The sequence below is a fragment of the Trachurus trachurus genome (assembly GCF_905171665.1).
Source record: "Trachurus trachurus genome assembly, chromosome: 4".
Lineage (NCBI taxonomy): Eukaryota > Metazoa > Chordata > Actinopteri > Carangiformes > Carangidae > Trachurus > Trachurus trachurus.
In genome coordinates this window covers 28,914,632-28,938,836 of record NC_139898.1, presented here as the reverse complement: position 1 = coordinate 28,938,836, position 24,205 = coordinate 28,914,632, and the positions used below count along the sequence as shown (strand labels likewise).

Sequence of the window (24,205 nt, the reverse complement as noted above, 5' to 3'; positions counted from 1 at the left end):
ACCCCTCTGGAGTCCATCTATTCACTGGACATGTTTTATTTACATGGATATTATTTCATATATATGGTCATTTAGAGACAAGCTGAAAAAAACAGGATCTAATGCTCATTATTTCCTATAAGAATGAGCTAAAATAGTACATTTATAACATCAATAGATATTTTCAGTTAGATTTCTTGTTAAAAAGTTGAAGAAGGTCAAATATACTATAACTTTTGAGGTTTATTCCTTCCATTTTCTATTGTATTTCTTTGTATAAACACGAAAGTTTAACAACCTTAAACTTGTCTTTGATCATATTCTCAATGATTAAAACTAAGGATTTGTAAACTTTTGTTGCTTCCTGTGTTATGTTCATGTTAGCACAAAAGGAAGATTCAGAGTTTCTGCAGAAAAAAGGGAGACGATGCCATGTGGCATTTAAGAGCAGGTGAGAAAATCAACCATGACTACAGATGGTTTAATGCAACTGAAGTCACAATAAATAATAATAATATACTAATAAATAATTATAATAACAATTTGTTTGAGGTGTGGCCCATAAAAGTTCAAACCCATTTGTTGCGCTGCTGCATTTTATAATCATGACGTCACCTGACAGAATCACAACACCTGAGTTACAGACAGCTGCATTTAAACGACTTATTTGTTCATTAGAGACAAAAGAAGAAGTTAGCTGTCGTCCAGTGAGCAGGGATGTGAGTCTGTCTCAGCTGAGGTTTGTCCAAAAGTTGCTACATTACTCACTTCAGGAAAGAACCTTTTTGGGAGAGCAACAACAGCCAATGGGGAAACTCCAGCGCTGGGCCCGGCCGACCAATCGGTGTAACTTGATCACTCAGTCAGTCACTGAGACAGTCAGAAACTTTCACTTTAATATGTCTGGCTCTGCCGTGGCAGTCCAGCCAAAAATACACAAATGAATCATCCACTTAACAAAACTGTGAACTCCACAAACAGTAGTTCAACACAAACGTGGCAGAGTTTTCACCGTGAGTCGATCCAGCTTCACAAACATGTGAGAAAAGCACTAAACGAAATGCTTGAGAGTCCTCAATTTGACCTTAAATACTCTGAATAAGCAACGGAAGAGAGAGATGAAGTTGCTAATATATCCCACATTATGATAGCCTCGTAAACCAGCCTCTCGCGGAAATGCATTTCATTTCATTTCGACGGAGGGTCTGGCCTCATTCCCCCTGTAAGCGTTTGGGGTGGGCGGGAGTAGTAGCGTTGACAGACAACCCCATTCAGCCAATCAGCAAGTTGGTGTCGTGACGGGGCTTTGCACCAGTCGGTCCCTGATTGGCCAACGTGCTGTGTCAATCACAGCAGCGACGCTGATTGGCTCGGCCTTCTGAGGGTTTCAGGCCAAACGCTTACAGCGGGAATGAGGCCAGACTCTTCCTCAGAAATGAAATGAAATGCATTTCCGCGAGAGGCTGGTTTACGAGGCTAATATTATGACTCTTACTTAAAAAAAATCAAAGATATGGAAGAAGAACAAAATAAGCTTTTTTGTGATTTGTTTCATCACCATAAGTGTTTTCTGCACTTTCACTTCACTTCCTGTACAAGAAATTAACACATCAACCTTTGGACTCATGGTGAAGTAGGCTACTGTGTGTGCAGAAGTTGGTTCAAACTGATCAGTTAAAATCCAGGTATTTCTTGTTTAGGTTCTTCAGCAGAACATGCTAAAAAGTCACAGATAAGCATAATCACTGGGATCCATTATACGCCTGTAATTCATTTTAATTACGAGTCCCCAACATATAAACACTGACCCTTGAGAACCTGTAAGTAAAGTCTGCGCTCGCCAGATTCCCGGCGACAGATTTTAAAGGCCCTACGAACCAATTAAACTGCTCAGACCTGAGATCAGATTTCCTTATCAGACCTTAAAAAGGCAGAAAATGTTTTTGTTTTGTTCGGTCATCATGCTCTATAAATGTACATGTTGGTGAAATGAGCCCAGTGTGTGTGTGTTCATGTAGTATAAGGTTGGTAGAGGTTCAGTGAGGTTTTATTACTCTGAGCCACAGGAGGGGGCAAACCCCAGTTTATTGAGCTGCTGTTAAGGCCACGGGTCGTATTTCACCTGCAATTAATGCTCGAAACATGCACGCACACACACACACACACACACACACACAACCACACACACTTAAATCGGTGCACGAGCACAGCTGTTGTCGTTTACTCATCCAGCGTGTGTGGGATGCCAGGTCAACATGACAGTAGCTTCTGTCACAGTCCCTCTCACTAAATGATCAACACTTGGCCTAACCCCCTGCAGAGTGAACACACACACACACACACACACACAAACACACACACATATACAACTCTCAAAGGATGACATTATGACTGTGTGTGTGCTGGGCCGTCGGGGGTTGAGGGGTCAGGGGGTTTGGATCTAGTCGGGAGAGTCTGGTGATGAAACCTAACGCTCCCTCTCCTCTGCCCTATTAGTTCCCATTTTAGCTCTTTACCACTCCAGCTGTGTTTATTAAAACCTTACAGAGCAGGCTCAGGTATTTATCAGCTCCCTGAATCACTGCTGTAAAGACCTGGACACGCACACAACACACACACTCCCACACACACACTCACACAGACACACACACAGACAGTTATCTCCCCCACTGACTGTAGTGGGGGGACAGCGCCCTCCATGACACAACAAAGTTAAACTAGTGAGCTTCAGTTTCAGTGCACGGTGTGACACCGGTCCAGCTGGTCCTGGACTGATAATAACAAAGTTCTGACCAACTTAAAGCACTTTATGCAGCAATTACACCGTCAGTATGTCAGTGAACAGACAAATCCCTAAAGATCAATCACTCTGATCAAAATACTGAAATGAAAATATCTCAACATCCTGATCTGGAGGAGGATTTTATCAGGAAAAACACTTTAAATCAGCTTCTGCAGCTGTTTACGGTTGATATATTATATCTGCTCTATGAATATAGAGTTTTTCATTTTCATTTCGATTTATTCCATTCATGGTTTACATACTTCACACGGTTGCACATATTTACATGATGTAATCACCATAAATGAAAAGGAGCAGGATGAAGAAAAACTTACTTATCTATCTATCTTTTCTTTTTTGCCCTTCTTTTTCTCTTACTCCTTCTTCTTTTTGTAGGCGCATATTTTTTCTTTTTTAAACATTTTCTTAAACTGAGATATACTTGTACAACTTTTCAGTTCCTTGCTTTGTGACACACTGACTTTGTTCATTTATAGCTCATTTGTTTTCTATTGCACTTTACTTAGCCTATGTATTTTATGGTATTATACTGTAATAATGTTTTTATTGATCTGTACAGCACTTTGGTCAAGTTCAGTTGTTTTCAAAGTGCTCTATAAATAAAGTTTGAGTTGAGTATGAATATGATGAATGATCTACGGATCTGATTTCCTCTCTCTTTTTAATCCTCCAGAGGTATAAAGTGAATATTTCTTGGAGTTATGTGAATGTCATCACTAAAGGAAAGACTTTTTATACATAGTTTTTTTTCCTGACACTTTCTGGGCCTAATCATTAACCAACTGAGGGAAACGATATTCCCCCCTATAAAAAATCTGCATGTTCAAACTGAAAACTGAACTAATCTGGATCTAAACTGCATGATCTGGTAGAAATACCTCGTCTTGTTCTACATAAAACATCAAGGCAGTCAGACTTCAACACAACACGTGCCCAAAACTGAGACGTCTCGTGTCTGATCTCTGCGTCCGTCAAGTCTGACGTCCTGAAAGATAATGAGCTCCTTGAACGTAGCGAGCTGCGCTTGAATAAACTCCTGTCTGTGCAGTGTGGTGGTGGTGGTGGTAACGTACTGTACCAAGTTCATGAGCCTGCCCCTGCTGTCACCTCCCAGGCCAAAACCATGTGATGAATGGCCCTCCGCTCTCATCAATCATCTGTGATTGGCCCTGATCTGCGCTGTGATTGGCTAATTAGCCTCATCTGTAACCATTACTGCACAGAGAGGCAGCTGCGACACACACACACACACAGAAAAAAAAGGATAAGAAAAATAAAGGAGGTGAAAAATGACACCATCTGGGCTGTCCTGTCACCTCGCTGCCTCCACACACAATGCCAGGAATCAGACAGCCTTCGCCACACACAGGGGCAGCCACACACACACAGACACACACACACACACACACACACACACACACACACCTGAAAGTGGCGAGGTGACACCTCCACAGGTCTGAATTTCACAGGTAATTATATTTTGAAAATAAATAGACGGACAAGACAAGAGCGGGGAGGGAGGAGGTGCTGCGTGTCAGCGGGTCAGCCACATCTCATCTGGCAACAGTTTGGCGTTCGGCTGCTGCTGCTGCTGCTGCAGGAACAGCAACGCCAGGGGAAAAATAAAAGCCAGGTTATTAGATGTCAGAGGGAAATATCTGGTAACTGGGTGGTAACTGCTGCTCGCCAGACAGACAGACAGATGAACGCACGCCGGACGAGAGGGAAGCGATAGTTGTGCTGATGGTGGTGACGCAGCTGGCTCGTCGTCGGGGCGGTGCAGGTCGCTTAATAGAGAAAAGGTTAAAGAGGAGGGAGAGGGATGTGAAAGAATAAAGAGCACGAGGCGAGGCGGGAGAGGAAACCGACAAAAAAGACAGAGAGAAAGTGAAGCAGGATGGAGCCCGAGGGAAGAGAGAGAGAAACAGAGAGAGAGAGGGAGAGAGAGAGAGAGAGGGAGAGAGAAAAGGCCAAAAACCACGAGGCCGACTGCTCCTGCTCCGTCCCAGCCAGCCTTCGTCTTCTCTACACAGGAAATGGCGCTCTGCAGCCAGAGGAGGAGGAGGAGGGGGGAGGAGGGGGAGCTCCAAACAGCTGTACCCATCCTGGGCCAACTCAGGGTGGGGGCACAGGCTGAGAGAGGAGAGGAGAGGAGAGGAGAGGAGAGGAGAGGAGAGGAGAGGAGAGGAGAGGAGAGGAGAGGAGAGGAGAGGAGAGGAGAGGAGAGGAGAGGAGAGGAGAGGAAGAAGGAAGAGAGGAGAGGAGAAAAGAGGAGAGGAGAGGAAGAAGGAGGGGGGGAGACGAGAGGAGACGAGAGGAGGAGACGAGACGAGAGGAGAAAAGAGGAGAAAAGAGGAAGAAGGGGGATAGGAGAGGAGAAGAGGAAAGGAGAGGAGGAGAGGAGAGGGGAGGAAGAAGGACGAAAGGAGAGGAGAAGAAGGAGGAAAGGAGAGGAAGAAGGGGAGGAGAGGAAGAAAGGAGAGAAGAGGAGAGGAAGAAGGTGGAGAGGAGGAGAGGAGAGGAGAGGAGAGGAGAGGAGAGGAGAGGAGAGGAGAGGAAGAAGAAGGAAAGGAGAAAAGGAGAGGAGAGAGGAGAGGAAGAAGGAGGAGGAGAGAAGATAGCCGACTCGTACGTCTTCATCTGCTCAGTACAGACAGGAGCCGTTCCCTTCTCTCCTTCGGCGAGCTCAGATCCAGAAACGTGTTCTGTGTCATCAGATCACAGCGGCGAAAGTCACAAAACTACCAAAAAGTCCAAACAAGCTCCACTTTGGACTTTGGACTTGGAGGAAAATGAGATCAGAAGCGTTTAAATAAATCATTTAAAATCTACTATATTTTATCACAAAGCAATTGGCTCGTATTCCTTTAATGCCATAATAATAACAATAATAATGATGATGATGATGATAATAAATGGCTCCATTGAGAGGAAGGCAGGCCTGTTGTCTGCCCGCGGGTGGGGACGGACACCCGATACCCGATACCGGGGGCCGAGACGATGCCCAGCACCGCCAGCCAGCCAGCCAGCCGCACGCCTTCAGACGTCGTTAGAGCAGACACACAGCACGCCGCTCCTGCCACCCGCAATCCATCCACAGCCAATTACCAGCAATTTCCCTGTCCTGCTATAGGTGGGGTGGGTGAGGCGGGGGAGAGGAGGAGGAGGGGGAGGAGGAGGAGGGGAGAGGGGGAGGAGAAGCAGTTGTCAGCCTAAAAAGCAGACACACATGGTTCTGTTTACACATTTTGGGCCGGTTGTTTGGCTTTGCCATGGCAACGCAGGAGCTGACGCTGACGCTGTCGGGACGGATGGATGGATGTTTCAAAGGGGGAGACAGAGGGAAGCTGAGGAGGAGGGAGGAGGGGGGAGGAGGAGGGTGGTGGTGGTGACAGTGGCCGGCAGCGTTTGATGGTCTGCAGTGCAGGGCGGGGAGATGGCTCATTTATGCAAAATGTACAAACACAAACACACGTCTGTTTCCCTCCTCCTCCTCCTCCTCCTCCTTCCTCCTTCCTCATCCTCCACCTCAGTTCCCCTCAGCACCTCCAGCTTCTGTTTGGCTTCCCGAAATCCACTGCCTGCCTGCCTTTTCCGAAAGAAACTGGAGACGCGCTGCATGAGCGAGGAGGTGCCTGATTCACCAGAACTGGAATGTCGGCGGTTCCCACAGGAAACCTGGAGCGTCTCAAAGCCCGGGTGCCCAGGACAGACCAGTACACACACACACACACACACACACATACACACACATATACACACGAGTACACAACTGGTCAGCGAGACGGAACGAACATAGCAGGATGAAAATGAAGAAACCTGCTGGATGCCGCCCAACAAGCAGCATTTTTGTCGAGGATGAGAATCACGCTGGCACAGGGAACTAAAGGGAATTCTGTCTGTTCCCTTTAGTTTCTCATCTTCATCTTCTTCTGACTGTGAGTCCATGAAATAGAGACACAGCAGCTGAAACACACACTCACATGGGAATCTGCCCCCTTTTTTTTTCACTGCTTCATTAGAAAGTGCAGCAGCAGCAGCGTCACACCTGCCCTGAGAAAAACTGAGTCAGACTTTCACGACTTTAAATTGTCGTCACAACGATGATTCTGTGTTTTATTTAGTCAGATGTGAATCTTGTTTTCATGGGTGTGGGAGATAATAATAAAAAAAAAAAAAAACACATCGGATCCTTTTGCAGAAACAAAGAGCGTTTGTGCGTCCGTTGTTATCTTGTTCTGACTAAAAGGCTGAGCTCCTTCCTCCAAACGTATTCCAAGTAAGAGATGACGATCCGCTGACGCCACCGCGCCCCACCCATACCCCCCGACCGACTGTGATCGGGAATCAAAATCAAACGGTGCTTCCCCGACTGTAACCTCCTCACCCCGACTCTCCCGTCTCAGAGAGCACGACCCCCTCGACTTCGACTCGCCACCATCACCTCCTAATAACAACACCGTCCGCTGTGAGGGTTCTGCCGTCAGACATGGCAACCCCGTCGAGTCTTTCATCTCGGACGCACATGTTCCAACCTTAACCTATCGCACACTTTGACGCACGGGTAGGAATGTGCGTTTCCTTAAACACACACACACATACATACGCCATTGACCTGGGGGGGGGGGGGTATCTCCTCACCCCCTCCCTCCCTCTCTCTCTCTCTCTGCTTGCTGCTGGCACCGCTACGTTAACACAAACACCGTATTTCTGTCATCGTCCCCAGAACGCAGCGTTCCTTTAATATCTCTCTTTCTTTCTTTCTTCTTGAGCTCGCTCGGCGTTCAGGGAATGGCGCTGGGGGCCTGGAGGGATCTGGGACATGGGTGAGTTATGGGAAACCAGAGTGCAGTCTGTGGCCTCACAGCATGCGGCCTTCTCTCTCTCTCTCTCCCCCCGCTCTCCTTCTCTATCTCTGTTTCTCTTTTGGCAGCGAATCATAGGAGGCTTCATGCAGATCGCATATTACGGCCTCAAATGATCTGGGAAAACACGCCGTTAATGCTATGTGCACATCTGAACCCTGTTCAACTCTGAAGCGGTGCACGAACTGTGTGTATGAGTGTGTGTTTCTCAGTGTTTCTTGTGTGTAGTTTGCAGTGTGTGTGTGTTTTACCTCCACATAGTCTCTGGCGTGGCCCCAGTCCCTCTTGGAGTCCAGGTTGCCCAGGCTGAAGATCTCCTGTTGGCCCAGGTGGATCTTTGCCACGGAGCGGGTGATCTTACGCGTCACGAAGTTCGAACCTAAAACACAAAAACAAGAAGAAAATGATTCGTTGGCGTCGTCTGAATTCAATTAAGAGTTTATCAACAAGTTTTTCCAGCTGTGGTCCAACACACAAACGCAGAAACACGGAGAAACATGGAGGAGATAAGTGAAATCGAGGCCTCTCTGTTGAAAATGGGGAGTTTAGAGATCTCTACCAAACTGCTCCATCACACACACACACATGCTCGGCCTTCCAAAACCTCCACCACTGCTCCAAGTCCTCTTTCGCCAAAGCAAAAAAAAAAAAAAAGCCACCCTGAGTAAAATCAATTCCTTTCCACCTCACATTACAGCCTGTGGATCCTTTTAGATTCTCCCTCTCTCTCATTTTCCCCTTTAATTCAATGTTTCGGTGTCAAATCTGGGCCGGACGCCAACGCAAATCTCAGAGCATCAGTCTGTCAACACCAAAAAAAAAAAAAAAAGGAACAGGGAAGTTCCACACGAAAATGACAACCGAACAGGACCACCCTGACTGTGCTGGTGCGGTGTCCAGTCCAGGATCACCGCACCGACAGCAGCAGCAGCGGCGGCGGCGGCGGCGGCGTGTGCATCTGCCAGCTCTTCATCCTGAGGAGACGCATATGGCGATTTTATCTGCGGGGGAAACAAATGAGCTCCTAATGACTGTTTCTGTGCCACTTAAGCATCAGTCGGTTGGTTGGTTGGTTGGTTGGTTGGAGGAGTCTTTCTCTCTCTTCTCTCTCCTCTCCTCTCTTCTCCTCTCTGGGTGTTTTGGCGCTGGCGCTGAGGCCCGGTGTCGTGTTCTCCGTTCCTGCAGAGCGAGCGGTGGCAAAGATGCCGCGGCGACCACTCCAACCCAAACACGGCATTATACCGATGGAAATCAACACTAAATATTCGAGTGTCGTGACTAATAATGCCACCATCTTGGTTTTTTTAAACAGCCCATTAGAGCTTGAGAGGGTTTTTTTTTTTTTTTACTCTGGCTGCAGGGCTTTGTGTTCAAAAGCCAAATGGCAAGATATGCGGGGATATGTGAAAAATATAATTTCAAAGGAAAGCTTGAAGCTCGCATCAAAGAGTTTTGCTATTTTTAGCTGACACAACATCTCCACTGTGCATAAATCTCCCACAACCTTGCGTGAACCTCTTCAGGAACCTCTTAAGAGCTCCTACATGCTGCTTTTGAAACTCATCATGCTTGAGATGAATGTTGCCTTTTAGCTGCTGCTGCTGCTGCGGCCCATCCCGGGGACCGTATACCAGCCACCGCGGTTCTGTCTTGACACTGTATCACTGTTGCCCTGACATGGACCAGAGCCTCCATTTAGACACAGGAAAATCCCATGAACCCAATCATGCGAACGCACCAAATTTGTAGTAATTATTTCATAGAAAAGCGACAGCGCCGGGGCCGGCTGAGTGAAAACAGACCAGAGGAGGTTAGACACGCTTATTTGAGAAAATACAGCATGTTGTGTGTGTTTGGTAGCGGTCGGTCACGTGGAGCCCCCTTCGCGTCAACGCTGCTTTTGTCGCCATGTTGAGCTGCTGCAGCTTTAAAAATGAGGCTCTGTGCAGCCTTCAGACTTTTTTTCCTCTGTGTGGATTGAAAACAAAACAAAAAAAGTTCAATCCTCGGAGTCGGAGTCCATTGTTCTCAGCTCTTTAAATCAAAATTATTGACACGTTTTATTAGGAAATAGCGTCTGCCTACAGAGCGGAGATAAAGTGTGGATGGAAACCCCCCTCTGAAGTCAGACCTGTCCTGTCTTTGCATGATCGCCTCATCTGGCCCCGGGGGCCCCTCGCTCTAACCTGGCAGGTCATCTGTTCTGACAGGCACCACCGCTCCTCCTCAACTGTAGTCAAATGTTAACCAGCAATTATTTATCTGCCACTGATGCATCCATGACTGTCGGCTTTGTTCTCGTGCACATCGGGGCTCTTATCTCCGCGCAGGTTTACCAACACCTCACAGCTGCACACACACACACACACACATATGGACGCACCAGCGCACTCATGCTACATATAGAGATGGGACAATTAAGCAATTAATCAATGGAGAGAAAGGTAATTGAAAATAATTTTAAAGGGGAATTCCAACGATTTTACACATGAGGATCATTTAGGTTGACGTGAGGAGTGGTACTCATCCAGAAACAGCTGTGTAAGGTATTCTGTATGTAGCTCTGAGGGAAGCTCTCTATGGAGTTTCTATAGTTTGAATTGAGTCGTGGGGAACTGAAAAGATGAAAAGTGAAGTTTGAGACCAGAAACTTCTGGATTTTAACACTTTTATTTATTTTTTAAAGTTGTATTTTTGGGCTTTTAACGCTTTTAATATGATAGGACAGTGTGAGAGATGGAAAATCAGGGGAGAGAGACATGGGGGTGACATGGAGCAAAGGGCCATGAGTTGGATTTAAACCCAGGCCGCTGCAATTAGCACATACCACCTACATGGGCTGTTGGCAGCTGCTTTTATTTTGAAAGGTAAATGTTCTGTAAATTATTAGGAAAACACTTGATGACTGTTTTATTGAATAAAGACAGAAAGGAGGGGGCACATTGCTGACCTCAAGGAAATAAATCTTAATTATATTCTTACATCTAACAACTTTATTAATTATTTTGTGTCATTTATTAAGTAAAGAAGTGTACTTTCTTCATTTTTGTTTTCCAAACATTAAAACAAGTAACAGATTATTTTTTTTTGCCTAGTTTAGTCTTTTTGAAATGAAGGAAGTGACATTTTGCACTGAACATTTTCCCTTCTCCTCTAATTTTCTGTTTTACATCAATTTTTATTAAATATCTCGGAGTCAGGTACTTTTGCTGCCAAATGGCTCACTCTTTAAACTTAAAGGAACAATCTACACTATTAATCTAATGTTCAGATTTAATTATCGGTCAGAAAAATAATCAATAGATGATCATTTGTTCATATATGGTGCATAAGGACCAGGTGAGGGGGAGTAGGCCTGAGCTGTAACCAGAGCTCAGATTGGTAACTACAGTAAATTAGACGGGCCGGGGTGTGATATGATCCAACATCCAAGGGAAACTCTAAGTTTGCAGGTTAAACGCAGGTTGTCAAAACTCTGCAGAGTCGACTTGGCTCTTAAAAAGGTGGCAGAGGGATACAGCGCCCCCCCAAATCAGTAATAAAGTCCATTATTTCCCCCCCGAGCACACCTGTAGTCTCCTTGTAAAGCTCACACCTCTGTTTGGAGTGGCTCTGCTCCCTGCCTCCTCTAATTGGTGCGGTGTGGACCAGAGCGTGGGCCTAATGGACCGGCCCGGCCTGGCCGTGGACAAAGCCTACACTGTTACTGGCCCGGGTGTTAATGTGTTTCCTTTACTGGCAGCGGCACCGCAGGACAACCAGGAGGAGGAGGGAGGGAGGGAGGGAGGCTGGGGGGAGGAGGGAGGAGAGGAGCCAGGGGGGCTAACAGGAGGTTTCGAACCCGAGCGGGCCAGCGGTGGACGTTTAACCTTGCCCGCAGCCCGGCGGAAAGTCTAATAAAACCATGGGCCGTGAAAACTGAGCAGGCAGCAAAACCCGTGCCAGAAACTGACACTCACTCTCTTTCTCTCTCTCTCTCTCTCTCTCTCTCTCTTTCTCATTCGCACTTAACCGTCCCTTTTTCTTTCTTTTTTTTTCCATCATTCCTTTTCCAGTATTTGGCCGGAGAAGAGGCAGGAAAGACGTAACACACACACGGGCTTCGTTGGCACAGCTGGGCCGGAGTTACGGGGAGCAAAAGGAGGAGGAGGAGGAGGAGGAGGAAGGGGGTGAGGAGACATGTGCAGAGATGCCTCCCATCCATCCAGAGCCAGAGCCAGGCCATGTGGGCCCAGACAGGACGGGGACAGGAGCTGTCGGCTGGGGGCTCTGGTCTGGGGGAGTCGGGGAGGGGGGGACTGTGGCTTTTGAGGGGATTTTGGCCGGACTGGCCCGGGTTACTGAACAGGCTCTGTTGATAGAAGCACGCAGCTAAAGAAAGGTGACTTATGGAGTCTGTCTTCAAACCGTGTGACGGCCCAGCCCTGACACACTCAGACCTCAAGATGTCTGACTCAGGCTCATTTATATGACCGTCTGTGAGCGCATTTATGGGCATTTAACCGATTGAGAGTCAACCGCAGCGTGATTTATTTGCATCACTCTTCTGTGACATTTATTTTGAAGACATACTGTGTGGTCAAGGCTCAGCTGAATGGCACATTAGCTCTGGAAAAGAAAAAAAAAAAAAAAAAACTTGAAAAAGCTGAGTTAAAAAGTCCTGAATCATGTTGAACATTTATCAAGTCCGTCTTTAATGTTACATTTACAAAAAGAGTTGAACATCGACTTCCTTCCTGAGCCAAGTGTCGTCATCCGATGCGTGTTTTTCATCACTGCGTCCAGAGGTTTCCGGGATGTTACTAAGTTTTGTCTTTACTTAATAAAAAAATGTTTAAAAAATGTGGAAAGACTCGGTCACTAACGAACCATATTCCCAAAACAGGACTGTTATTGCTTATTCTTCTTTAAAAAAAAAAGCTCAACAAAAAGATTCATTCCAAGTATTTTCCAAATGTCTGGCAGTTGAGTCACGTTTGTTGTGAGCCTGTCTGGACTGGCAACGCTCTGAAGGTGGTTAAAAGAAGAAGAAAAAAAGAAATCGCCGAGACATAATTTGGATTGCCACGGCTGGCGGGGTTGTCATAGAAACCCTCAGGTTATACCTTGGACGAAGAGTTTACACACCTGTTTTGGAAGCCTACCAGAACTGCAAATCCCATAATCCCACTCTGTCTTTTGAGCAATGGCCTTGAGGAGTGAAAGGCTTTGTGGCGGATTTGAAGTAAAAAAAAAAAAAAAATGCAACCCTTAATTTCCATCTGCACTCCCACACGTTTTAAGGATTTAGATTTTTAGACGGCGGCGGTGGCGGCGCGGCAGTGTTTACATCAAAAAATGGAAAACATTCTCATCTCATGCCCTGTTTTTTTTCTTCTTTTTCTTTTATCTGAGCTTGAGTTATGAACAAAATACCTGACCTACAAGGAGCAACGAGAGAGGAGGACATTTTTTTTGCAGGAGGAATCTTCCCCTGGTCGAGTCGGGGGGAGGGATGGGGGGGGTGTTGGCCAAATTCCACCCAGGCCAAAGACCTGTCAGTGTTTCTGCCATCGCCGTTATTGCACAATTCACATTCTGATTGAGCTTTGACGAGGAGCGAAGAATATTTGCGTTATATCCAAGATGGGTCACGCGCTCTGCTCCGCCAACGCGGCATCCATTCACACCTGACAGACAGCTGCATGTCCTCGCTGTGGGCCGACTGAACCAAGAAGACTGAAAGAAATGCGAATACGAGGAGGGAATGTTGGAGCTGAAGGTTTTCTTTTTTCTTCTTTTTTTTTTTTTTGCACAGACCGAGACTGAGAGAAGAGTTTTTTAAATTGGGTGTGATGCAACAAAATGGATACGCGGCATGTGCAGGGTGTGCAAAAGGTGTGGGGAAAGAAAAAGGGAGGGAGTGGAGAAAGACAGAGAGAGACAGACAGAGGGGAGTAGGTGATACATGTTTTTCTTGAACTTGAACGCTGACAGCAGCACCACCTCCACACGCTGCAGAACCCCAGAGCCAATCACACACACACACAAAGCGTTTCGCTCCAGTACTCGAAAACAAAAAGACGTGACGGGATCCCCGCGCTTCGATTAAACCAAAATACCACAGAGCGACACCTTTGTGGGGGTTTTCTTCTCCGCTTGCTGGGCTCGGGCACGGCTCGGGGGGGGGAAAGGTGCCCTCCACTTGAGGAACAATTAGCGCCACTCAAGAAGAGCTCTCCGTCAACAGGATTCTTGGTTACCATGACGATCCGGGACAACAAATAAGAGATGTGAGGGGGCGGGAGATTGGGGATGAGTGAAGGTTAGAAGAACGGTGCGTCACGTGAACACGTCTGAGGCGGAGGCCGAGTTAAGCACCTTTTGCGGCCACGAGACACAAGGTGCAGGGGGGGGGGGGAGAACCAGAAAACAAAAAAAGGCAGATTTCTGTCATATGAGATATCTATTCTGCCTCCCGCTCAGCTATGTGTCAACTGTAAGACCTGATTTCATATAGATCACAAAGATAAGGCCAAATCATTTATTAAGAAATGTTTTGTTGCATAGTCTCAAGAAGCATCCTTTTTATGTAGCCTATGATGTGCTTATGTTTGACTTCACTGTTTCACTTAATGAACTAATCCTCCCCTTGTCATCAGTGGTGGACAGTAACGGAGTAAATTTACTTGAGTACTGTACTTAAGTACATATCCAACTTTTACTCAAGTTAATTTCTAGGAAGGCTGAAAAGTACTCGTTACTTTCAGGTCTGCTCTTTTTTTTTCTAAAATCCTATTGGACACAAGCTGTGTTTGTCAAAGAAGGAAACCCTGACCCCTAAAAGCAGCACATCAGTGCAGCTGGTTTCAAAGAGTTAATTCTCAGAAACAAGAGTTAAAAGGTCCTTAAATTCATTTAGAAAAAATTATAGTAATTCATTGATGTGAAAAATAAGAAATTTACTCTTACTTTTACTTAAAGGGATAGTTCACCCTAGAATGATATTTCGCTCATTATCTACTCACCCTCATGTTGACTAAGGGCTGGAAGAATTATCAGAGACCACCGTCCCTTCTCTGAGTTACAGGGGGTCTCGGCGTAGCAGTGCATTTCAATGCAACGGTTGCAAAGGGACACCGGAGCTCTTCGTAAAAAAAACACACACAAAAAAACATCCAAATACCTCCATGATGCTCGTATGTAATGTCCGTCTTGTGCTGAAGCCCCAAATTGCTAATTGTCCCGAAAAAAATTAAATAAGTCTATATTTTAAGCTTGTTTGTAGCGGAAGCTTCTCGTCTTCTTCTTCTTCTCCTCTTCTCTGGTCCGTCCAAATATCGCGTGATTCGCAGTAACCGCAATGACGCCGGCGCAAATCACGCGATATTTGGACGGACCAGAGAAGAGGAGAAGAAGAAGACGACGAGAAGCTTCCGCTACAAACAAGCTTAAAATATAGACTTATTATTTTTTTTTCGGGACAATTACGCAATTTGGGGCTTCAGCACAAGACGGACATTACATACGAGCATCATGGAGGTATTTGGATGTTTTTTTGTGTGTGTTTTTTTTACGAAGAGCTCTGGTGTCCCTTTGCAACCGTTGCATTGAAATGCACTGCTACGCCGAGACCCCCTGTAACTCAGAGAAGGGACGGTGGTCTCTGATAATTCTTCCAGCCCTTAGTCAACATGAGGGTGAGTAGATAATGAGCGAAATATCATTCTAGGGTGAACTATCCCTTTAAAGTAAATTTAAAAGCATGTACTTTTGGATACTTAAGTACCTTTAAAATGAAGTACTTCTTTACTCTTACTCGAGTAACATGTCGACTGAGCTACTTTTACTTTGAGTACTCTGTCCATCTCTGCTTGTCATGTTATGTTTGTTATGTTGTATGTTTTGTGCCCAGTTGGCACATGTGTATATTACTAAAAGAAACTAATAAAAAGTAGCCTAAATTAAAAAAAAAAAAAAAAAAAAAAAAGATATCTGCGCCCCTTCCCCAACCCCCCTCACCCCTTGAGACCGAGTCGTTCCCATCTGAAGATTTCCCTTTGAAATGAACCTCTCTCAAATAAATGGATAACATCTCCTCTTACAGATCTATCATGTGATCTGACCTTTTGGAGCCCAACCTCAACAAAAGCAGAAAGATGAAGCCGAGGCCGCATGTGTGTTAGTGTGTGTGTGTGTGTGTGTTACGGGGCAGCATTGACTTTGGCAGTGCTATTCTAACTTCCCCAATGCTAACTGGTCTTCTCTCCTAACATAACAGTATATTATTCTATACTGCCAAGCGTGAACCACAGAGCTCTCAGGGTGGAGAGATGGATGGGACTTCCCCAAATAAACCGGGGGATTAGGCTACAACTGGAGCTGGTCAGTTATAGTAGCAACGCTGGATACACACATACAAAACATATTACGGCACTGATCTACCGCCTCGCCTTGGATCAACACACTGTTAATAACTTATAAATTAAACTCTGGGTTTTCGTCTTTTGTTGTCCAAATGAGATTTTTTCTTTCGAGGTGCCGTGTGTTTGTTGAACGTTGACGACCAAATAAACACGCCGTCTTGCCGGTTATTTGCACAGATTTCACTGCTGATCGCTCTCTCTTTCTCTCTTTCTTTCTCTCTCCCGCCAAGAATACTGTGCAGCGCTGCACTGTCTCATGTGTCACAGCAATATGGAGTCTATTTAGCACCCCTGCTAACGCTAATCCCCCTCTTCGGAGTCAGTGTGAGGGCTGTTTGTTATGGCTAACGACTAAGCTAACCGGAAAGCAGCTAGCCGCGGTGTGAACCAGCCGGCAGATGCAGAGCTTCTGTTTGCTTTTGCTTCACGCTGGATTTCCAACCGGGGTTATTTTTCCTCCAACGAACTGTCCGATTCTGACCCCCTTCGCTGCAGAACAATGGGGATCGGAGAGAGGGGCTGTTTATTGGTCGAACCGGTCAGGTGTTTACGAGAACGGTAAGAGAAACCAGAAGCTGCATTCCTGCTGGGATGAAGTCATCCCCAGGGCGCTGGAGGAGACAGAGCTCCTTGTTGAATGATCCCACAGAGGGACAGTGAGTCTGGGCCGGAGCCTTGACGCTCAAGCTCCTCTATTCCCTCTCCAGCCATTCCCCGCTGCCACCAGACCGTCCTATGTGACACACCATCAACACGCCACGCTGCGCCCGCGGAGATGATTGGTCACCACCGCTCCACTGCCGGTCACTTCAGCAGCAGACGCCATGAGTGAGAAAGCAAGGGAGCAAGCGAGTCAAAGCGGGCTTGTTATTTAAGGGGAAAAGTTTCCTCATAAAAAAGCAAACATCTATTTGTTTCTCAAACACAGACACACACACATCCAGAGGCACCCTGGGAGAATGACATCACAGCTTTTCCTGTGTGTGTGTGTGGGAAAGAGGGAGGCAGTTGTGGTGATGTCATGGCCACTGAAACTGACATCATCTGACTTCCTCCCTCATTAGTGACTAATAACCCGGGCGGAAGTGCGCTGCGGACGGGACCGAGGAGGAAGAGGGCGGCTGCTCAGGTAATGAATGAGTCTTTATCTCTCCAGACCGCGAGTGCGTTCATTCGTTCACACACACACACACTGTACTGTAGGGAAGGGACAGTGTCCAACAACACGCCACAGAGATGTTCAGGGTGTGGCCGAGAGCAGACGAGTGATGACAACTTCAATCTGCCTCTGGTGATGTGTGAAATATGATGATGTCACTGTGTTGGTGCTTGAATTTGACTAAAATCTCTTGGTAATTACAAAGAGAGAGGGGGTTTATTGGTTTTTCCAGTGAGTAGTTTTTACTGAAACTCTGCTGGTACAAGTTTTTATACATATACTTACTGTATTATAGCACTGTTTATCAAATTATCTGCTCCTACTCCTGTATTCTGTGTTGTTCTTGCATATTTTTAGTAGGATCGGGGTTGTGCAATAGTTTGATTATTGCCTATTTGGCGCTGTCCATCCTTCTTGCTTTTCGCTGCTACTGTATGTCATCATCGTACGATTGGTGTTCTGTCGTTGTTATGTGCTTGTACTGTGATGTTGTCATGTGGTTGTTGTGTGTTACCATGTGTTGTTTTGTGATGTGGTCTTGTCCTGTTTGGCGATACAGTCTACATGCACTTCCGCCCACAATGAATTTCCCTCTGGGACAATAAAGTATATCTTATCTTATCTTATCTTACAATATATCTGATTATATTTGTGATTCAGTTGATGCTTTTAACACATAGATCTATTATGTGTTATCATTTCACACTATCAAATTTTGCAGTTTGAGTCACAATTTCAATTTGATTCATTACTTTTAAATGTAACTTTCAAATGAGTAAACTTAAGAAATAATAATAATGTGACTTTTGTTGGGTTTTGTAACAAACAAGCAAGTTTCTTTATGTCTGGAGAATATGATTTGTTGGATGCGGCGTCTCTGAGTAGTTTTTACTGAAACTCTGCCGGTACAAGTTTTTATACAATATATCTGATTATATTAATTCACTAACTGTGATTCAGCTGATGCTTTTAACACATGCATGTATAATGTGTTCATTATCATTATAACATCATGTAATTTTGCAGTTTGAGTCACAATTTCAATTTGATTCATCACTTTTAAATGTAACTTTCCAATAATGATGATTTGTTGGATGCTGCATCTCTGTAGCACCACAAAACTTTATTTAATGGTCCCAGCTCATACAATTTGGATATTACACCAGGCCGTATTGACATTTCAATTATATTCATTCAAGTTCTTTTTTGCAGTAGTGCGAGAGAGAGAGACGGGAAAGTTGGAGGAGGAAGAGGATTTGCAGCAAAGGGCCTGGGATGGATTTAAACCTGGGCGGCTACATAAAGGACTGAATATAAGTGGCCCTGTTTCTATTGTGTTTTGCACTGAAGAATGTTTGGAAGTTAGTGTGAATGAAGGTTAAAGTTAATCCATCTGTGTTTATTACCTTAAATAGTTGCGCTTATGAAGTTTCCTGGAATAAAACGACACAACAAAAAACTCACAATGATTCTTTTAAAATCCAGTTTTGTAACTTTCCACCACAGTCTATTGTGTTCCTCCTCTCAGCCTCCACAGAGCAGCTTACAACCTGACTCCAGCTCCAGAAAATGAATAACATTTAGTGTGCGTGCTGGCAGGTTAAGTATTCATCATTTTGTACTTTTTTATGATGTGACGGCAAAACGTGCTCCGTGGCTGGAGTTGGTCTCCGGCCGCCGGCCTCTAACAGCCCCACACTACATGTTAACAACACCAGGGGTGACACTGAGTATGTGAAAACATTTTAAAGCTCCGTGTTGCCTTCTCTGTGTACAGTAACACGTATCAGCGGTTATGTAATGCACACACTGTGATTTACTGTACAACCTTTACACTGCAGGAATGAAAAAATGTGCCATGGGGAGTGTTTTGCGGCACAAAGCACCTCCTCCCCTCCTTTTAAATCCCTCCTGTGGGTGACGGGAGTGCGCGGCCAAAACGCCCTGACAGTGTGGCAGCGGCGGGGTCACGGCCGGGGCCCCCGGGGGCCTGGGTAAACAACTGGCCAAATCCAGCCAACGCAAGCGCCACACTGAGGTTGTGCAAGGCAGCCGTGGGACATCTGGCCACATCACAGCGCAGTGTTCCTGCTTTATGAGCAACAACAGCCGTAACTCTGAGAATAGAAGTGGCGGGAGTAAACCCGATGGCCCGCTGCGGGAAAAACGCTGACTGAGTAAGAAACGGAGGAGAAGGAGGAGGAGGAGGAGGAGGAGGAGGAAGACATGAAATGAAGCAAGAAAGAGGAAGAAAGAGGAGAAAGAATGCGTGTGTGTGGTAAGGAGGGAAAGATAGAAGCCGAGTCAGAGAGAGGGAGAGATGAGAAAGAGCTGACCGAGGACCAGAGGGCTGCGGACGTGTTATCGGGTAGGGCAGCGAGCTTTGCCCTTATACGGTCATCTGTGTGGACGACGTGTTGGGGGAAAAAAGGACACAAGCTTCATTCTGGCTTCACAGTTTCACAGGGACACTCACAATCAGCCCCCACGAGAAATATTATTTTTTGATTAATTGATCAATTACAACGTCTGTAAAAACCTATAAAACTTGAAGATATCCTGTTGACAGAGGCAGCGAGGCTTCATATTTGCGCGGCTGGAGACGCCGGAGAGCGCGTTTGGCATTTTTGTCTGTTGTTGATTAATTTACCAGCTCCACTTATCTCCATCTCTCCTCCATCTCTCCTCCATCTCTCCTCCTCCAGCACTTATCTGCATCACGCTTCGTTCCCACGTCTTCGTCGTCGTCTCTCGGTCTCGATGGCGACCACACGGCCTGTAGACTATAGCGCCCTCCCCGTTCCCACACCTATCTATCTGTGGTAACCCATTAGGGTTTACTGGCTGACCCCTGGCCTTGGCCGGGGTCGTGGCCGGGTTCCTTCATTAGGGGATAAATCATAAACACCTGAGCGGCTGACCTGGGTGCAAGCGCCGGGGCTGCAGTCATGTGGTATTCATTTTGGATCGCGGTGGCGTGTAAATCGGGTTAAACCAGCGCCCGCGACCCTCGGGGCTCAGAGCACATATTAAAAATGTGACCACAACCCTCTCACTATGTGTCATAATGCGTGTGACTATGTATGTGTGTGTGTGTATGTGTGTGTGTGTGTCAGGTAGTTATGAGAAACCTGGCACCGGCTGGTGAGTGAATATGACTTTATATAGAGCATGTAATTGAATACTTTTACACAACCCAACAATGGTTTACCTTCTGTTCGAGTGCTTTATTGTGGGTTTGGCCTGTTGACACATGACACAATGTTAAATCAAGACAAATTCAGTCTCATACCTTCACCCCCCCCACCCCCTTCCTCCCCTGTGTTTGGGTAATTTAAACTGGGTTTAGGTTATGTGGCCACAATTGAGCTTTGTGAACTGAAAAACGCTCAGTGATATTGATTTCTTGACAGAAGTGCTTTGTATTCGTTCCACATACAGTAAGGTGTGTATTTTAAAGAACTAGTCATCATAGGTGAGTATTTCGCCTCCACGCCTGAAGAAGATGAATCATCTGCCGTATTTGGTAAAAATCTAAACTTTTATTAGTTCTGTTTAAAGAAGAACTATGAAAGTCCAGTCGCTTTTCCGCTGTTTCGCTAACCCTCATCCTGGCCATGTGCATTTGTTTACAACGAAGCTGGCAAGAAATCAATGAATAGAGCGGTAGATGGCATTATATATCATATAGGATGTTATGATGTGTATATTTGTGTAGTTTAATCTGTCATAGACTGAGATTACAGGTTACGGGGCACGTTTGGGTTGTGGTGCTGCAGAGATGAGAGCTGGGATGGGTGGCATGGATTTTGCAAAGTTGTTTTTCAGCCAAAAGATGCAAGGTGGAAGGCAGAGAGCCTCCATTCTCCCTTGTAACAAGTTAAGCCATTTATCAAACCATCACAATTACTCCAAAGCTGTTTAATTAAGGTAAAAATGTAGCATAGTTTAGCTACAAAATCCTGCACAATTCCTCTTTAAATGACATGTAAAGTAAAGTGATCTGAGTGACTCCTTCTGGATCAGAAGTTCATTTAAAATTCCCTTTTCTAATCTATTTAATCGAAACAATGCAGCGGTGCGTGCTCTCCTCCTCTCCTCTATTAGTGTCAGATGTTGCGACAAAACAACAACAGCGGCAGCAGCGACAACAACAATGGGATCAAAGCGCGAAGCAGAAACAAAGGCAGAGTGTGTGTCGTGCTGTGCGCTCACCTCTCCTCGGGCTCTCGTGGTTAAAGAGGATCCCGTTGACGGCGAACATGTTGTAGGCCTCTCGAAAGTTCACCACGATCCAGTAGGCGTAAAGCTTGGCAGCACCTGGGAGGAGAGAGGACAGAGGAGGAAACATCTTGGTAACGTTTGTATTTGTGTTGTGTTGTTTTAACACAGAAACCTGCTCTTGTGTCGGCCATGACGGGGAAGATCGAAGAAGAGTTTTCTCACTGAGAATGATGATTTTTATTCTTCACTCATTCAACTTTCTCCGTGTTTGGTGCAGAGACAGAAACACACTGCTCCTCTCTTTCCATGTCACGGCTGCACACCGTGGTACCACAGATCATATTTCACCATCAGTAACGAGAGCCTCAGACTCCTGCTGATTGACCATAAGCAGGCTTGTACAAAAAAGTTTGGTAACACTTGACTTGACTCCTATCTCTATGATGCAGTTATATGCCCGTCCTGGGTGAGGGATCCCTCCTCTGTTGCTCACCCTGGGGTTTCTCAAATTTTTCCCTGTTAAAAGGGTTTTCTATGGAGTTTTTCCTCAGTCAATGTAAGGCTCTAAGGGCAGAGGATGTTGTTATGATGCCATGTAAAGCCCTTTGAGACAAACTGTTTGTAAAAACGGGCTATACAAATAGAATTGCCTTGCCTTATAGCACTGTATAACTGTAGTTATAAACACTCATAAATTATCATCAATAATCATAACACACTATAAAGCATTTTATCATGACTTATAAGGTCAGGTATTATAATACATCTTAATTGTTAGTAACTCCCTGACAATGCCCACATCGATAATACATTATAAATACAGTTATAATGTGTTATAATTGGCTTATAAATGTTATAAAATGCTCTATGGTGTGTTATGCTTATTGTTATAAAGTCTTGTGATCTTTTATGAGTGTTTATAACTGTAGTTATACTGTACAGTGCTATAACCGCATTATAACTCATTATAAGTTTGGTTATAATGCGTTATAGAGATAGGCGTCAAATAAATATTGTAGTCTCAGGAGCTGCGTTTTCTTTTTCTTACAGGTGTAAAATATGTCACAGCATTGTCTTGGTTTATAGACGTGTATAACTATCATTATAAACACTCATAAATTACCATAAGGCTTTATAACAATAAGAATAACACATCATAGAGCAATTATAACTCTATAATAATACTTGACCTTATAAGCCGTTATAAAATGCTCTAAGTTTTTTTTCTCTCGCCTTTCACCATCTTCCTCCCTTCACCCATGAAGAGGGGAATACCAGAGCGTGCAAAAAGAGGAGGCGCCCATTGATGGAGCTGTGAGGTCAGGATGTACACGGTGGAGGTGAGGGGGTGAGCTGTGCCGCCGCCGCCGCCGCCTCCACCTCCACCTCCTCCTCCACCTCCTTCTCACCGAGTCTAATTAATGAAGCAGCAGCCGCCCTCCTCATGATGGTATGTGCGCCTCCCATGCAGCCTCAGATTGAGTGCTGACAGATGGGGAAAGTGTCAGTGAGGAGAGCATTTAGACAACAGAGAACATGAAACCTGATCGCTCCCACACGTGTATCGCCTACGTGTGTGTGTGTGTGTGTGAGTTGAGTGTGTGTGTGCAAGTGTGTGTTGAAAGTGAGTGCTGAGTGCTGTGGATATAAAGGTGTCTTTGTTAAAACGAGAGCCACTCCAGTCCTCAGTCAGACGTTTGGCCTCGGGGTGTGTGGAGAGCTCAAACGCTGCCTGAGTACTGAAGCCCCCCTCTATTCACACACACACACACACACACATATATTCGCAAATGCACACACACACACACACACACACACACACACACACACACACACACACACACACACACACACAGAGAAAAAGTGCTGCAGAGGTATCCAACAATCTGTATACCCTTACAAGGCCATCCTACATTCGCCTGACAAATGGTGCAAGGTAGAAAAGCTTAGGTAATCTGTGAGTGCGTTTCCATGTGGAGCCACAGCCACGGCGGCGGCGGTTGCTACGTCACCATGACGTGGTGGCGGTCGCGTGTCGTTAGTTACCGTAAGGTGAGCGAGGGTAGAAGGGAGTGGTTTCCTTCTGAGGGATCTCCTGGACTTTGCCGTACAGCTCGCTGGTGGAGGCCTGGTAGAACTTGACGGAGTTGGTCAGACCGCACGTCTTGATGGCGTCCAGCAGACGGAGCGTGCCCACGCCGTCCACGTTGGCGGTGTACTCGGCCAGATCAAAGGAGACCTGTGGTTGGAGGAGGAGAAGAAAATGGAGAAATTTTTAAGAGAGATTCTAGGAAGGAGTCATAATATTCAATGTGCACTGTAAAAATGAGACTCAAGTTTATATCAGGTGAGACCACAGAGAAAGTTAGTCAGAAAAAAAAGTTAATTTCTATTTTTTCTTTTCAGAAAATATACGTTCTTTTCTTTTTTTTTGAAAAGTTGAAACTAAATCGGTCCAATTAAATGTCATGATGGATTTTTATCACCTGTCTCACAATGACCTGAATGTGGAAAAAGTGTTTCAGGTTTAATTTTGTTAAGCTTTGCTTTGTTGAATGTCTGTAAAACCACCTCAATCTGGGGTATTTTTGCAGTATTTGAGAGTTTGTTTTTTCCATTTCACCAGTTTCCATTCAGTTTTCTGGTTCATTTCGCACATTGAGCAGGTGAACAGAAACAAACCAATTGATCAGCATCAGGCGAACTGCATGTTGAGGATCTTTTACGTTCAATTTTACATGGATCTCAATGGTTGATCTTATTGCTAACT

The 24,205-nt window shown here is 45.4% G+C and overlaps 1 protein-coding gene across 1 annotated transcript in view; it reads right to left on the bottom strand.

The window, feature by feature from the left end:
• gmds (GDP-mannose 4,6-dehydratase) overlaps positions 1-24,205 on the bottom strand; it is a 191,949-nt gene that overhangs the window by 101,886 nt on the left and 65,858 nt on the right. The window contains exons 5-7 of the mRNA XM_083970734.1: positions 23,482-23,674; positions 21,427-21,531; positions 7,899-8,026 (exon numbers count right to left, since the gene is read on the bottom strand). Coding sequence (XP_083826860.1) covers positions 7,899-8,026; positions 21,427-21,531; positions 23,482-23,674 — 426 coding nt within the window. The remainder of the gene's footprint in view (positions 1-7,898; positions 8,027-21,426; positions 21,532-23,481; positions 23,675-24,205) is intronic.